This window comes from Phoca vitulina, unplaced genomic scaffold (assembly GCF_004348235.1).
Source record: "Phoca vitulina isolate PV1807 unplaced genomic scaffold, GSC_HSeal_1.0 scaffold7, whole genome shotgun sequence".
Taxonomy (NCBI): domain Eukaryota; kingdom Metazoa; phylum Chordata; class Mammalia; order Carnivora; family Phocidae; genus Phoca; species Phoca vitulina.
Window position 1 is genome coordinate 70,745,105 of NW_022589710.1, and position 16,770 is coordinate 70,761,874.

Below are 16,770 nucleotides of genomic sequence, written 5' to 3' on the forward strand. Positions count from 1 at the left end.
CACCGACACGTCCACGGATGTTCCCAAATCTTTGCTTGGAGCCGACGCGCCAAAGGACGGCATCTTGAACTTGGGCATCTTGAACTTGCTGTCTCTGGCGGCCACTTCCTTGTCTCCCAGGGACAGGTCCCCTTCCAGTCTTTGTTCCTCTGCTGTAGTTGGCTGTCCCCCTCTTGGGTCTCGTGTTTCTTCTTTCTCTTCTCCTAGTATTTCCTTGTCTTCCGTATGTAGTACTTTCACTTTCACGGTGCTTCCTATTTCTTGGTCCAGGTCCAGGATGGGTTTTTCCCCGGCTGCTCTCACGTCCTTTCTGGGTGACCATCCGAAGGAGGGAATGTTGAACCTGAGCACTGTCCTCCTCTCCTCCCTCCCTCCTTTGTCCTTGTCCCCATCCTTCTTTTCTCTTTCCCTGTGACCTTCCTCAGGTCCCCCTGCTCCTCCTTCTTCCCGTTCTGGCAGGTGCACTTTGGGCTTCCTGGGTGCTGCCAGCTGAGGTCCTGGTGCCCCCTCCCCCGCGGGGTGGGTCTCCTCTGCCGCAGTCCCTCCCAGCCCGTCCCCCTGGGCCAGCGGTGCTGTACCTCCTTCTGTGTCTTGATTTCTTTCTTTGGAAAGTTTAAACATGGGTGTTTTTAAACTGGGTATTTGGATTTGGAATTCTGGTTGGCGGCCCTGTGCGTCTCCTTTGCCTTGCAGAGCTGATCTGGCAATCCCAGTTTCCATGCCCTGAGCCACCTCTCTGAGGCCCTCCCCACCTTGTGGGGCTGAGCTCACCCCAGGCTTCCCCTCTGACACAGCATCCTCTGCGTCCTTCGTGTCCTTTGTTTGTTTTCGGCGCCTAGACGCCACGCTGGCCCCTTCCCCCAGGGCTCCCTGGCTGGGGGCTCCAGGCTCTATGGGTGTCCCCGCTGGTACCTCTGCCGTCCTGTCCTCTCCCCTGCTTTGCACAGTGGCCTCGGTGGCCTCTCGTCTGTCCTCCCAGGATCCGGCCTCCTCTACAACCCCGGCCTGGAGTGCTCCACCTTGGACCCCTCTGCTTGGTCGCCCCTCCAGCGTCGGACCCTTCCCTGAGCCCATCCTGAACCTCAGGTTCAGGAACCTCCTCTTCCGCTGGCCGTCTGGTCCTGCCTTCTGCTCCTGATCCTCTGCTGGGAGCTGGGCCTCCGTGTCTGTGCTTGTGGGGGACACGTCAGGTGCATCTCCCCGCCCGTAGGCCCCTGAGGAGCTGTGTGACCTCCGCGGTCCCGGCATGTGCTTGCTCGTTATTGACTGGAATTTGGGCCAGGACAGCCTCTCTTTTTGGGGCCGCCTGCATCTCCCCTCCCTGGACTTGGCGAGCAGTCTCTCCTGGTCTCCGCCCCCTTCCAGGGTCTGTGTGGGGGTCTCTGTGGAGCCATCAGCCACATCTTTGTCCTGAAACACAAGGAGAGTGAACTTGCAGCTGCTGGTATGAGGCACTCAGGAGAGGGTGGGGTGGGAACCCCTCCTCAGCCTCAGCCCCGGGGTTTGGGGGGAGGTCAGTGGGGCCCAGCCTCACTGGCTGTGGTGCATCACCTGCTTCTCACTGCCCTTCGGGCCATGCTGAGCCCCCCTGGCGACCCCTTCCTCGTCCTCTGTGGCAGGACGTTTCCGTTTGACTTGGAACTGCACTTTGTAAGGCTCTGAGTACTGAAGAATTTTGAGAGCGTCTTCATATTTAATGTTGTCAAAGAATATGGTTGCGCTGAGCAGCTGATCCCCTAGACAAAGACAGAGCGGGCCCTTGGCCTTAGTTGCCCCAGTCCCGCCATGGCTCGGAGAGATGCATCTACCGGGGCCCCGGGAGCCCAGCCCCACCCTCCACGGAGCCCTGCGTGGGAAGGAGGCCACCCCGTGGCACTGGTGGGAACACCTAGCACAGCCGGCGGCCCCAGCCTGGAGGTGGCTGAGCAGTCTCAGCAGGGGCATCCTGAGCGCCGGGTGAGGCCCGTTTTCCTCCAGGTCCCTCCCGTCCTGATGGGGACCATGGGGACCCCAGGGAGGGGGCGGTCATGGCACCTTCTCTCAGGCTGAAGAGCTTGGCAGCTGACGAGTCCTTCAGGACTTGTTTCACAAAAATCCCCTGGTCCCCACCACCTGTGACACTATAGCCGCTGGCTCCAGCTTCCGCCTCGGTCATCAGCGTCACCTCTGTCGCCTCCTGCATGGACCGGAGCAGAAGCACATCAGGGCCGTGGTGCGCTTCTGCCTATGGCGCCGTGGGCATCCGTGCTGGGGGCCTACCCCCCCTGAGCACGGGGAGCCCAGAGTCCTGCCCCTCACCCAGGAGACAGGGGGCAGCATAGGAGCCCCCAACCAGGGCCTGGGCTGTCATGTCCAGGCCTTGGAGAGAGCCAGCTGCAAGCCACCTGCCGCAGGAGCGACCTCCTCCTGTCCCCCCAACCTGCCAGCCCTCGGGAGCAGCTGGTTGGCCCAGCGGGCTCAGTGAGCAGACAGGAGGGGCTTCTGCTCGCAGGGTGGCCAAGCCTTGTGCATCCCTCACGCCCCAGTGGCACGCCAGGCGGTGGGGGTTTGGGCGGGGGAGGGTCAGGGGTGCCAAGGATCACACAGCAAGCGGGTCGGCCAGCCCGACTCAGAGGCTTTGGGCCCGGCCGAGCTGTGGGACCGCAGAGCCGCGGATGACAGGACAGGCTGCCCGGGGCCGTGCACCTCCTCACTGGGCGCCCCCGAAGCCAGCACCTTCCGTGGTTTGTGTATGAGGCAGGCAGCAGCTGCACCCACTGCAGACTGAGGTCTGCGTGCCTCGGTCTCCTGGCCACGTGGGGCTCTTCCTCGGACGTCTCAGGGGAAGCCCCGACCAGCCTCTGGAGGCCCCGCCTCCTGACCAGGCCCGACGAGGGTGACAAGCAGGCCCTGCCCTGGTCTCCTCGCCCCTCTCCTTGCTCCGACCCAGCCGCGCCTCCCGCCCAGCTGGGGTCTTCGCAGGGAGCCCACCTCCCTGACCCTCAGGCACCACCACACCCACCTGCGGATGACTCATCCTGGAGAATGTCCGGGAGTCCCCTGATTCTCGCTTCCACCAGGATCTCCGTCCCCCAGAGCCCGAGGAAGCCCGCCGCCTCGGTGTGTCCTCCTGCAGCCACAGAGGCTGGAGGTCACGCACCTGCCCCCACCCCGGGCACAGGAGGGACTCAGGAGACCGGAGGCCCCACAGCAGTGCTGCGTGCCGAGGGAGCTGATCTCATGGCTGGGGTGGTTGGGCGGGGGGTGCGGCGGTGACTCTTGGCCCTGGTGCTTCCTGACAGGGCCCAGCCCCCAGGCCCCAGCACCCACACCCAGGGCAGACCCCCCCAGGAACTGGGGTTTTGTGGGCAGGGTAAGAAGGAAACAGAGCAAGAACAAGTCTTTTAGGAAATACACCTGCTCCCATGCCCGCCCCCTAGGCCCCTCCAGAGACAGCCCGTGTATGCCCACATCGAGCACGGGCTCTTTCCCACACGCGCACACGCATGCACAATCTCATCTCCGTCTTGGCCCACTGAAGGGAGGGGTCCTGGGGGACGGAGGGGTCAGAGAGGAAGGCGCAATGGGTAGAAGTGTGGCCCGGTGGGCAGCAGGGCAGGGCTGCGTGGCTGCACAAACGGGTGGGAGCTGCCCACACAGGGTGATGAAGGAGACATGCTTACACCTGCACTTCCCCTCAGCCCGTGGTCTCTGTCCCGCAGGCTTACCGGGAGTTCGGAGCCAGCACCCTCCGCAGCGTGTTCATACACAGGGGAGGAACCCTGTGGCCGTGGCCGAATGATCTCGTCCACGGGCCCTTCAGTCACCTGGCAGGAGAGAAAAGTCAGGTAGCCCTCAGCCACCTGGGCTCTGCGCAGGCCCGGGAAAGGCTGGGGGCTGTGTGAGGGGGGCATGCATCCTCCAGGGGCCTCACTTACAGAGTGGTCCTCTTCTGTGTCTGCGTCCGGCTCCTCAGGCTGCAGCTGCCGGCCAGACACTGCAAAGAGAGAGGCTGAGTCAGCGGGGCCGTGCAGGCGGGGAGACCAGACGGCGGACCCAGGGGGCCGGGCCCAGGCGAAGTCCGTCCGTGCACCGTGCTGGTGCCCGCGTCACCCCATCCCGGACACTGGGTCTGGGAGCACACGCGGGGTGGGCAGGTGGTGCCATCAGGTCAGCTAGCGGTGAGCCTGCACAGGGGACTCAGGCGAAGTAGCCTTCACAGATTCAGTCCCAGGAAGTCACCAAACAGACACACAGAGACACAACAATCCAGCCCCGAGGGGGCCAGAACCCAGAGTTGCTGCAGTGTCCAGCACTCAGCCAGAAGTGACATGACACGCAGAGAAAGAAGAGCGTCTGATCCATACCAGGGAACAAAGCAACTCGCGGAAGCTCTCTGAACGTCCAGAGGTGGGACTGAGCACTGACTTCAAAGCAACGACTATAGATGGAAAATGCCATGGCTCAGCAGCGAAGGGAGGCTGTCCTAGAGAAACAGAGATTGTCAAAAGGCTACATGGAAAGTCTGGAGTTGAAAATGTACTACAGGGACTCAGTAGCAGAACTGACATGCCAGGAGAAAGCATCGAAAAAACTTGTAAATTAATAGAAATTGGCCAATTTGGAGAACAGAGGAAAAAAGATTCAAGAAAGTGGTGGTGCCCACGAGATGTGCGAGAGCACATTCAGCCCAGCAGCCTGTAAGCTGCCCGAGTCTCAGAAGGAGAGAGAGAGAGAGAGGGAGGGAGGGAGAGAGGGAGGAGAAAGGCCGCCGGGAGCTACCTGCAGACCCGCGAGGCTGGGCCATCACAGCGGGATAAACACACAGAGGTCCGGACCCAACACATCACAGCCCAGACGATGAAGAGAGGGGAAGATTCTGAAAGCAACAAGACAAACAGGAGCTGCACAGTGAGGGCGGGGACCACACAGTCAGCACCCGGCGCCCCGGGAGCTGGGCGTGCCGTGGAAGGGCACACTCGCGGGGCTGAAGGGAAGACGTCGGGAAGCTAGACCTCCAGGCCTAGCAAACCGTGCCGCACAAATAAAGGCAAACGGAGGCATCTGCCAATGAGCCAAGACTGGGAGAATCCACTGCGGGCGCGTCTGTCTCCCCAGCAGTGCTGAAGAAAAGGCATGGCCGCGGGACGCTATCTCAGGTCCGCAGGGAGGAACGGGGAGTGCGGAAAATGCTACATCGGCGGGCGAGCACGAGAGAATATAAATATACCTTTTCCCTCCATCCAGCTCAAGTCTTCACTTTTTTAAAAGACACAAGGTTGTAGGAAGCAGGGGGTTGGCAAACTTTCCTTGTAGAAGGCCAGACAGTCTAGGCGTTGGAGGCCACGTGACCACTGCAACAGCCTGAACTCCCCAAACAAGCAGCGGGCGGGGCTCAGGGCACAGGCCAGTCCTTCCACTCCCGGGGGAAGGCAGTCATCCCAGGGCCGCCTCGTTGGGATTACCACACATACAGATGCGATCCGTATGTGATGATCGAGGCAAGAGCGAGGGGGAGGAAAGCACATACGTTGGGTCGAAGCTTCTGTATTTTACCAGAAGGAAGTAAACATCGCTAGGGTTACGAGTGGGCACAGGCGTGGACCATAAACAGGCTTAGGAGAATCTGGGGTGATGGGAATGTCCTAGAACTGGATTGTGGTGATGGTCGCACAACTTCACAAAGCTACTAACAACGATTGAACTGTACATTCACAATGGGTGGGCATTATGGTATATAAATTATCCTCCATCGAGCTGTGAAAGAAAAATGGAATTGATTGCACAAAAGTAATAAAATGTAAAATTTACCATGTGTAGAAGTAAAGCATATGACGACTATAGTTTGAAGGATGGGGTTGCAGGAATGAAAGTTACCGTAAAGTTGTAAAGTTCTTACCTTATACATGAGGCAGTATGCTGCGACGGGTACAGAATACATAGTATAAGCCGTAAAGGAACCATTGTAGAGGATGCAGAGCTAATAAGCCAACAGTGGAAATGAGATGGGATCCTAAAAATACATTTTCTATAGATATATACAATGCGTGTCTCTCTTTCTATGTATATATAAAATGTATATTCCTGAGTAATTATATATGTGTAAATGTATTTAACTATCCTAAAACATGGTAAGGAAGGAGGGAGAGAGGAGCAAGGATAAAACAGAAAGCCATGAGCAAGACGGTGGGATTTCGACCAACCACGTTCACAATTACATTAAGTATAAAGGGACTTAAAATTCCAATCAAAAGGGAGAGATTGTCAGAGGACATTTAAAGAGGCAAGACCTATCCATATGCTGTTTACAAGAAATGGACTATAAATGTAAAGATATAGATAGGTTAAAAGTGAAAGGAAAGAAAAGTATACACCACGCATTAACTGTCCTAACATTTTATAATGATAGAAGGGATGGGGGAGGGGGGCGCCTGTGTGGCTCAGTCGGTTAAGCGTCCAACTCTTGGTTTCAGCTCAAGTCGTGATCTCAGAGTCGTGGGATCGACCCCCACATTGGGTTCTGCACTGAGTACAGAGTCTGCCTGAGATTCTCTGTCCCTCTCCCTGTGCCCCTCCCACTGTGCACTTGATCTCTCTCAAATAAATACATAACTCTTTTTAAAAAGGGAATAATTCATCAAAAACCACAATAAACTTGTCTGTATACACCTGATAACAGCGGTTACAAACACAGAAGAGAAAAGTGGCCGCACTGACAGGACACTTAAATCCACAATTATGACAGGAGATCTTAACGCTCCTCTGGGTACAGAATAGGACACATAAGAACAGGTGAATAACCAGTGAACCAGTGAGACCAAACAGGCACTTGGAGGCCCCTCCACCTGCTCCTATGTGCACATGGGACATTCACCAAGATAGACTACATGTCTCAGTAAGTTTAGAAAAAAAAGGGGGGGCACCTGGGGGCACAGTCAGGTGAGCGTCTGATTCTTGGTTTCAACTCAGGTCATGATTTCAGCTCCATGCTCAGAGGGGAGTCTGCTTAAGATTCTCTCTCTCCCTCTGGCCCTCTCATGCACTCTCTCTTTCTCTCAAAAATAAATCCTTTTAAAGAATAAAATTAATAAAATGTTGGGGCACCTGAGTGGCTCAGTCGTTAAGCGTCTGCCTTCAGCTCGGGTCATGATCCCAGAGTCCTGGGATCGAGCCCCGCATCGGGCTCTCTGCTCAGCAGGAAGCCTGCTTCTCCCTCTCCCACTCCCCCTCCTGTGTGCCCTCTCTCACTGTGTCTCTGTCAAATAAATAAATTAATTTAAAAAAATTAATAAAATATTTCAGTAAGTTTAAGACAACTTAAATCATGCTAGGTATTTTCTCTGATGCCCAGCAGAATCAAGACAGTATGATATAAATATAAAAGATCAATGAAATGGAATACAAAGTCCAGAATATCCCCACACTTTGTGCGGTCGATTGATTTTTGACAAATCAGCCAAGTTATTTCAATAGAAAAATCGTAGTCTTTTCAACAATGGTGCTGGGACAACTGGTTATGTGTTTGGAAAACAAAAAACAAAACAAAATCCTGGACTCTTACCTCATGTTACACATAAAAATGAATTCAAAATTAATCACAGAGCTAAATGTAAAACCTAAAACGATAAACCTTCCAGAAGAAAACACAGGGGACATTCTGTACCACCCTGGGGAGGCAACGTTTTCTTAGACAGGACACCAAGGGTGTGACTCACAAAAGAAAATGCAATAAATTACATTTCATCATAATTAAATACTTCCGGTCTTGAGAGGCATTCTTAAGAAAACGAAAAAGCAATGCATAGATCTGACAAAGGACTTGCATCCAGATAAACTGACAAATCAACAGATAAAGACAAAAAAAAAGCACGTCAATTAAATATGGGCAAAAGATTTGAACAGACACTTGACAAAAAAGATATACTGATGCCCACAAGAAAAGATGGATGACTTCCTTAGCCGTCAGGAAAATGCAAACGAAAACCAACAGAACAGAAAAAGATCCCAGAACCAAACTCACAGATGCAAAGCTGTGGGAAATGGATGATGGTCTTTTCAGTTACTCGTGTGGGTCTGTTGGCTATCCATGTGAAAAATATTAATCTCAACCCTATGCCAGCCATGGAAAGTATTAATTTCATATGGATTGTAGGACCAAAGCAGAAGGTTTAGCAATAAAGCCTCCAGAAGATAAATAGAAACGACTGTGGGGGTGGGGAAGCAATTCCTAACCAGCGTACCGAAGGCGCCAGGCCTATAGGATATGGCGGGGAATTGGTCTACGTCAACATGAAGAGCTTCCGTTCATCACAAGACATCGCTGAAGGAGTCAGCAGCCAAGGTATGGACTGGGCAGAGATTTGCAACACATTTACCAAACCAAAGCCTCCTGCCCCGAATGTACGAAGATTTCTTGCAAACCAAAAGGAAAAGACAAACAACCCAGTAGAAAAATGGGCAAGAGGGGTGCCTGGGTGGTGCAGTCGGCTGAGCGTGACTTCATTTTGGCTCAGGTCATGATCTCAAGGTCATGGGATCAAGCCCATGTCGGGCTCCACACCCAGTGGGGAGTCTGCTTGAGATTCTCTCTCCCTCTCCCTCTGCCCTTCCCCCCACTCGTATGAGCTCTCTCTCTCACATAAATAAATCCTTAAAAAGAAAAGAAAAATGGCCTGCCCCCCACCGCTGCTTGTGCTCACATGCACTCTCACTGTCCCTCTCTGTCAAGTTTGTAGGATTTGTACTCTTGTTCAAGAAAGAATTTTTAAAATGCTCCATGAAACTGAAGTGAGGAAATGATAAACTTCCTGCCGATAAGTCTGAACATTCAGACGAACTCGACGGACCTGTAGAGAATAATGAGGCCAACGCAGCCCAAGGAGAAGCGGCCTGTCTACATAGTTCTGTCCTGATCCAACAATCAAATCCTTATTCACAGCTTTCCCACAAACATGACTCCAGCCTGACTCCCCGAAACTGGACCGCGTACTCCACGAAGACGCAGCAGTGATGGACACGAGCTCTGGCACACGGGCCCGGGCTTGGGGAAGCCCTCTCTGCAGGTGCCCACACTGCCGGTGGCGAGGGGACCCAAACCCCCGCCCACTGCAGGCTGCAGGGCAACGAGTGGGAGGCGTGAGTCCCTGCCCCATGGGGTGGGCACCCAGCCGGGGGACTGGGTATGTCCCTGTCCCTGTGGAGCAGATGGGGGAGGCCCAGCCCCGCAGGAGTGTGACTGTGGCCACTGCTCTTTGGCCAAGTTGCTGTGTGACCCCGAGCAAGCCTGCGCCTTCTCTGGGCCTCGATTTCCCCATGGACATCTGGGGGCCGCTGTGCCCACCTGGAAACACCAGGGGGACTGCCAGGGTGGGGAACGGAGAGTGGGGAGCAAGTCCCTGCCTCTGATCCGGGCCTCGCCTCTTCTCTATGGAGCCAGCTCCCCTGCACAGCAGCCAAACGCACCGTCCTGCCTCAGTTTCCCTTCCAATTCCACCCAGGCCCGTACCCCCAGCCCAAGGTGGGTACGCCTGTGTAAGCAGTGAGAAATGAGAGAGCCGGGCCTGGAGGAGGGGAAGCCACTTGCCCAAGGCGGCTCGCCCCCGGGTGGGGGGTGGTGCAGGGCAGGGCTGAGTCCAGAAGAGGTGGTGCCCACCCACGCCACCAGCGCACGAGGGACCGAGGGACCGCAGTGGGGGCGGCGCGGAGGAGGGTCCGGTCTGGGGTGGGGCCTAGGCAGGCAGGCGGAGGGGCTTGGGGAGGGCTGCCAAGCTCCTCCAGCCCGCCCAGAAACCTGCCGCCCCGGCCCCCCGACCTCGCCCAGAGCTCCGCGGCCAGCTGCAGCCGTTTCTGTGAATCAGACAACAAAACAAGAGCGGGTGACCGCCCTCTCCTGGCAGGCGTGTCCCTGGAGCGGCTGGGGGCGGAGCGCGACCGGCTGGGGAAGGGGACCCCAGGCAGGGCCTCCAGCTGGGCACCCCGTGCTGGGGGGCGGGGGGGGGGCACCGCGGAGGAAGGCTCCTGTAGCCGGGCAGGGGTCCCCGGCCCTGAGAAGCTGCAGCCCCAAATCCACTCCGGGGGTGTCTGGCGGGCGCCGAGGGCCACGGCGAAGGTGTGGACAGCGCGGAGGCGGGAGCACACCCCGCGCTGGGAACCAGGGCCGCGGAGCGCAGCGGGCCCTGCTCCAGCCAGCCAGCCCCGCCTCGGCCCCCTGGCACCGCAAAGGGCCCCACACCCACTGTGGGCTGAAGAGCAGGCTCCAGGAGGTGGCTGAATCAGGGGCAGGGACTTGCTCCCCACTCTCTGTTCCCCGAGGCCACACCGCCAGGAGGTGCCAGGCTGTGGTTTTGAGCTCTAGGTCCCTCTGCACCCCCTCAGGCAGAACCGCCGGCTGGCCAGCGCCTGGCCCCGGGACGCACAAACAGGAAGGAGGAAATCCTGCCTGCCCACTGCGGGGCAGAGAGGCCAGGAGCCTGCCAGGCTCGGACCTGCACCCTGGGAGGGAGGACGAGGCACCCCAGGATCCCCCAGAGCATGGTCCTGTCAGTCCCCATGTGCCAAGCCCCGCCCAGCCGTGAGTGCAGGGGCGGCCACCCACCCGCCTGACCCAGCCCCTGCCCACTGTGGTCCCACAGACAGGCTCTCTAGGCAGTCCAGCGACAATAAGGTCACCAAAGCCCCACTTCACAGAGGACAGGGAGGCGACAGGCTGAGCCCCTGGTGCCTCCCCAAATGCCCTTCCTGCTCCTTGTCCTGCCTCAGCCCCTAACCCTAACCCTTCCCGGCCTCAGACGCCACTGCAGCATGCAGCTCCCGCCGGGGCTGGCACTAGGGGTCACGCCTCACACACCCCAGGGGCTGCGCCCGAGCCCTTCCGGTGAGCGGTGAGGGTCTATGCCCCCCCAGCAGCAGAACAGCTTCACTGCCGAGAACATTGGAATATTCTGGGGCGGGGTCTCAAGGAAGTGTGTCTGGAGAGCGGGCACAGCCAAGGTGAGGTGGCATGCTGCTGGGGGACCAGGTGGAGGGGATGGAGAAAGTGGGGCGCTAGCCCGGATGCCTTCCCCACTCTCCGCTCGCCCCAGCCGGGGACTCTCCTGCCAGCCCCTGGCCAGAGTAGGGCCACCCGTGGGTGGGGCCATTTTGCTTGAACAAAACCCAAGTTTGCATGGACACTGGCTGCCCTCCAGGGGGGCTGGGTGTGGTGGGCGCTTATGCACGTCACCAGGGCAACTGCCGGCCTGCGGGATTGTGAGATGGCAGGGAGGAGAGCCGCAAACGGGGACCCGGACCGTGGCCTGAGAGGTCCAGCGTGGGTGTGTGCGCGAGTGTGTGCACGCCCACGAGGGCGTGTGTGTGGACATCTGTGCCCGGGCCTGGGCCCCTCCCCGTAGCACCAGTGCACAGTCCCTGACGAGGCCCCCGGCCGCCCAGGGAGCCGTGGGGGCGGGAGCCCCTGAGGCAGGCCCACCCCTCAGGGGACGCTGCCCGTGGGCTTGGAGCCCAGTGCTCACACAGGCACGCGGCACGCTCAGACCCCACCCCATGCTGGAACCTCACGAGGAAAGTGCTGGGCTCGGCTGACGGGTCATGAGACCTTCAGACTTCCCAAAGCAACAACCACAGGCAGCGAGGGCCTGCTCCCCGCCCCACCCTCCCCTTCCCAGCCTTCTCAAGGTAGCTGCTGCGTGGGGAGGTCAGCCTGGCTCCCGCTCTGCCCCCAAGGCCCTAGCCTGGCTGCCTAGGCCTGTGTGGGAGGGTAGTCATCCCCCCCCAAACCTGCTCTCGCTGCTGCCCGGGCTGCAACCAGGACGCGTTCACATCACCCTGCATCGCTCCCGGATGCCCAGCCGGCCCACAGCCCCCCCAGCCCTGGCACTTCTCACCTGCGGCTTCCCCTGCCAACTCACAGACCCAGCATGGCCACCCTGCCGTCACTTCCTCTCTGGTCCCAAGCACTGAGAGCCCGGTGCTAGTGCAGAGAGCAGACGGGGAAAGGAAGGGGAGGATCCTGGAAAGCCTGAGGGTGCCACTGAGCGGTGGGACTGGGAGGGCAGGGAGGGGGCGCCCAGCACGTCTCTTCCTGTAGCCGGAGAAACTGAGGCAGGCACACCAGCCCGCCAACTCCAAAGGGCCCGGCAGCCAAAAGGAAAGGCCCCGCACTCCGGCCCATCCCAGAAGCACCAGGGGGCCCGAGCCTGTTTCTCCCTCTGAGCGGAGAGGCCAGTTCCCCAGACGTCCGGCCCACCTGTCACCTGCCACCTGCAGTGAGCATGGGCTTGCTGGAAGCACCCTCCCCAGACTCCCAGGGCCCTCAATGCACCCACAAGGACAGTGGGCAGCCCCTGAGGAACACTGCCCGGCCACACGGTCCAACCTCGGGGATCTGCCTGCCCTGGGACTGCAATGGCTGAGCTGGTGCCCTTGACCCCATGAACTGAAGGCCTGTCCCTCCAACATGGGCTCAGGCTGAGGCAGGGCAGAGGGTCGGGGAGATGACAGCCCTGCTTGGTGCCCAGCCTGAGCCCCCCACCCGGCCCCCACAGGTGGTGGGTGGTGAGGTAAGCAGGCACCCAAGGGCTGAAACCGGGAAGGGGGCTGGCGCCTGGGGCAGGGGGCTGGGGACTGGGGGCAGGGGGCAGGGGGCAGGGGGCTTTGGACAGAGGGCAGGGGGCTGCAGGCTGGGGGCTGGGTGGGGGGCTGCGGGCAGGGGGCTGCAGGCTGGGGGCAGGGGCTGCAGGCAGGGGGTTGGGGGCAGGGGGCTGGAGGCTGGGGGCAGGGGGCTGAAGGCTGGGGGCTGGGGAGCAGGGGGCTGGAGGCTGGGGGCAGGGGGCAGGGGGCTGCAGGCTGGGGGCAGGGGGCTGCAGGCTGGGGGCAGGGGGCTGAAGGCTGGGGGCTGGGGGGCAGGGGGCAGGGGCTGTGGGCAGGAGGCAGGGGGCTGCAGGCTGGGGGCAGGGGGCTGCAGGCTGGGGGCTGGGGGGCAGGGGGCTGCAGGCTGGGGGCAGAAGCAGGTAGAGGATAGCCGCAGTGGCTTACCCAGGTCGATGTCCTCCCAACTTGCCCAGAAGTGAAGATCCCAGCTGAGCTCCCTCCGGCTGCCCTCCTGGGTCCCTCCCCTCCACAGCCCTGCTCCGCTGCCCCACCCTGGCCTCCTCCTCAGGCAGGCCTGGAGCCCCGCCAAGCCCCCCTCGCCCCAGCAGAGGGATGGGCGGCCCCCGCACAGGCCTGGAGCTGGGCCAGGCCCCGCCCCCCCAGCCTCAAGGAGCTGGGGAGCCCGCCCCTCCCCCAGAGTGCCCCCGCCCCAGCCCAAGCAGCTGACTGGGAAAGGAAACACCGGCCAGCCCCGGGATGTCTGAGTCACTACCACCCGCCAGCGCAGTCCAGTCCAGTCCTGCTGTGTAGACAGGTAGGCAGGACCAGATGTCAGATAGGACACCCCCCCGCACCCCCCCCGGCCAGGCTGTTCATGGGCCCTGCGCCTCAGTTTCCCTGTACATGGGGGACCAGAGGCTCGGAGTGGGCCAGACCGGGGGTGCAGGGAACAGGGGGCACAGCCCGAGAGGTAGATAGGCCCTTCCAAGACAGTCTTGGCCCCGTCTGGGACCTGAGGGCCTTCAGGCTGTGTGGAGACCCCTGCCCAGGGTACAGCCAGCCCTCCACACGCAGCACAGGCCGGCAAGGCCAGAGCAGGGCCGGCCCAAGCCCACCCATGGCCTGGGCTGCTGAGTGACCTTAGGGAAGTCTTGCTCGTCTGCCCATGTCCCTCAGGGGCAGCCTGACCCCGGCCACGCTTCCAGCCCCTCAGCCCAAACTCAGCAGCCACCACCTCCCAAAGCGCTAGGGCCTCCGACGAGCCAGGTGGGGGGAGGGCCCTAGAACCTGCATTTTAACCCCCTCCCCAGTCATCTGGCTATAAGCACAGCCTCTGAGTCTGAGACCCCAAGTCATCCACTCCCCAAAGCGCCAAGTGCCTGGCCTATCAGCTCTTGTCACTCACCCTGCTGACCCTCAGGACTCAGCCCCCACCCTAGGTGCCAAGGGGGCGGGTGGGAGGATGCAGATTCCGGCTCCGAGGCCCCTCCCAGCTCCAGGAGCCCTGGCAGGCCTGGGCAGGACCACACAGGCTGAGCCATCAGCAGATCTCGCTGGATCCCAGGGCAGTGAGGGGTCAGGCCCAGCCCTGGGGAGGTGGTGGTGGGACGGCCGCACCCAGGCCAGGATCAGCGAGGCCGCTGCAGGCTGGGGGCTCTGGGGACCGCTGAGGGCAGCAGGCCCCACACCGGGACACAAGAAGCCGGAGCGGCCTGGGGTGGGGGGACAGTAAGGGAGGGCGCCTGGCCACTCAGAGGGACCCCAGGTAGGGAGAAGGCTCTGGCTAGCCCGGGCCAGTGGGCACTCTTGGCCCAGCGCGGGTGAGAGGCCCCAGGGTGGGTCCCCAGTCCAGGAAGGAGGGACAGTACCCAGGCCTCTCCCAGCCTCCCCCTCTCTAAAAATTTAACAGTCACAAATGAGTCTATTTACCGTGAGACAGGAAAGCTGGCCAGGCCTGCCGGCCAGGGACCTCACCCACTCCCACAGCCCCAGATGGTTCTCACCTGGGAACTCTGTTTACTGCCTGACACCCCACAGGTCTGTCATCTCCCCCAGGGCAGGGCTGAGCCCAGCTGGAAGGGAGGCAGCTGCTGGTACCGAGCAGGCCACCCCCCTCCTTCCCTCCTGAGCCTGGGTGTCCCAAACCCACAGAGCCTCGTCGCCAGCCCCGTCCTCCGGGACCCCGCTGCCCCCCAGCTCCCTTGCCCCCGGCCGTGTGGCCCTGGAACACTACAGAAGCCTGGGCTGGGCCCCCAGCTCACACGGCCAGAGTGAGCTGTGGCCAGATCCACCCCCCCACGCTGGGCGGCCTGCAGGCTGGGGCCTGTCCTCCCGCCCCACCCTCCCCCACACCCTGTGCTCTGCTCCCCGGCACGCACAGACCCCCTCCAGGCTCTCGGCAGGCTCGACCCTGACTCTCCCCACGGGCAGCTAGTGCCCACGGCCCTCGGCAAGGCTGTGGACTTGCGGCTCCCCTGCCGATGGGAGATGGGGGCGAGCAGGGCCTGCACATGTGCAGGGAGCCCTGGGCCGGCAGAGAGGCCGGAGGCACAGGGCTGTGGGTCCAGGCCACTGTGAGCTCGTAGGGGCAAGAGTCAGGGGGCCGCCCTTCATACCTTGCCCCTGAGCTGGTGTCTGGTCCCACGGGGGTCATACCCGGCTCTCCGGCACGGAAGGGCCCCGGTGCAAGGCCCTGCCCACTTGCCTCAGCTCCCAAGGAGCCCATGTGGCCAGGCAGGTGCTGGGCCAGCTGATGGGTGTCTGCTGACCCGCCACACCACGGGTCCCGAGACCCAGGCCGTCCAGCACGTGTCCGCCGATGCCCACTGCCCAGGCAATTGCAGCCCAAAGCCACGGGCACCCCGGGCTCCTGCTCAGAGTCCTCACGGGAACTCAGCTGCCGGCAGGGGCTGGGCAGGGCCGGGGCAGCTGATAGTGAATCAGCTGGGGAGGCGGCCAGGGCCAAGCTTGGCGTTCTCAGGAGATGTGTCACAGAGGAACCCTTGGGGGCTGGAGCCGCCCAGGAGTAAGGCCGGCCAGAGAGGGAGCTGCCCCTCGAGCAGTCCCACAGCCAAGTGCCCTGTGGGAGGCCATCCTCGTCCCCACCCTGGGAGGGGTCCAGCAGGGCTGGCAGCTCTCGGGACACGGGGGCCTCAGTGGGAGACAGAGGTGCGGGGGTGCGGGCCCCTGGTCTGACCCCCACTCAGGGCAGAGGGGCTGGAGCCCCAAACAAAGGGGGCATGACCTGGCCAAATGGGGCTGGGCCCCCGGGCTGTCCCCTGCTGCTCCTTTCAGAGCCTCGACTCTCCTCTTGGCACTGGACACCCGCACCCGGTGCCGTGTCCAGGCCGGAGCGCCGCTGTGGGCCCCTCTCAGGATGCCTGCCGCAGACCCCAGCAGGGTCCAGGAGGCCGCCAGGCGCCCTCAGCCGGTGGCCCGGAGCCCGCTCTCCGCCGACACTCCCGTCAGTCACCGGGTCCCTGCCGGAAGCTCTCTGGCCCCGCGGCCCCATGCCACCCCCACCCTCTCACACACACTGGGGTCAGCGCAGGGCAGGAAGCGGGGTGGGAGCCCAGGGCCACCACGTGCCGCCCCCCACCCCAGCCCCTCAGGCCTTTGCATTTGAGAAAGGGTCTCAAACTATTAAATATTTACCCCAGCAAGGTGGACCCTTGGCTCCCAGCCGCCTGCCGCTTCCAAAAAAAGACAAACAGAGGGAAGCCTGGCGGTAGAAGCAGCAGCTGGGCGGGCTCAGGCTCACTGGGAGCTGTGCCCAGACTCCCGGCAGAAAGCACCCCTGACCTTCGAGGGGGCTGGGGGGCATGTCAGGGAGGTCAGGGTCACACAGCCAGGTCTCACCGTGCATCCAGCTAAGCACCCCCACCCCAGCTCGCCCCACTTCCCAGCCCAGTCCTCTGCCCCCCTCCATTTCCTCCTGCCTGGCTTCATCCCTTCCCACGCAGACTGCCAGGAACCTGTGTGGGGCTCCCAGTGCCCTTGGAACAAACCCCCCTCCTAACAGGAGGCCCCTGCTTCTCTACCCTTCACCCCTACATGTATCCCCGGACCCACCCTGTTAATCTACTTGTCCCCCAGCCAAAGCTCTCTCCAGGCCTCTTGCACTCCTGCACTCTCCCTACCACATGCACCTTCCTCCAGGAAGCCCTCCCTGACTCCTCTGTACACCCAAGGCTGGGCTAATGG

General features: G+C 61.0%; 1 protein-coding gene across 1 annotated transcript in view; it reads right to left on the reverse strand.

Annotated features, from left to right (window-relative positions):
* LOC116632789 (protein AHNAK2-like) overlaps positions 1-11,808 on the reverse strand; it is a 15,264-nt gene extending 3,456 nt beyond the window's left edge. The window contains exons 1-8 of the mRNA XM_032404708.1: positions 11,755-11,808; positions 9,636-9,825; positions 3,918-3,976; positions 3,708-3,806; positions 3,002-3,109; positions 2,035-2,176; positions 1,552-1,736; positions 4-1,410 (exon numbers count right to left, since the gene is read on the reverse strand). Coding sequence (XP_032260599.1) covers positions 4-1,410; positions 1,552-1,736; positions 2,035-2,176; positions 3,002-3,109; positions 3,708-3,806; positions 3,918-3,976; positions 9,636-9,825; positions 11,755-11,808 — 2,244 coding nt within the window. The remainder of the gene's footprint in view (positions 1-3; positions 1,411-1,551; positions 1,737-2,034; positions 2,177-3,001; positions 3,110-3,707; positions 3,807-3,917; positions 3,977-9,635; positions 9,826-11,754) is intronic.
* Positions 11,809-16,770: the final 4,962 nt, after the last annotated feature.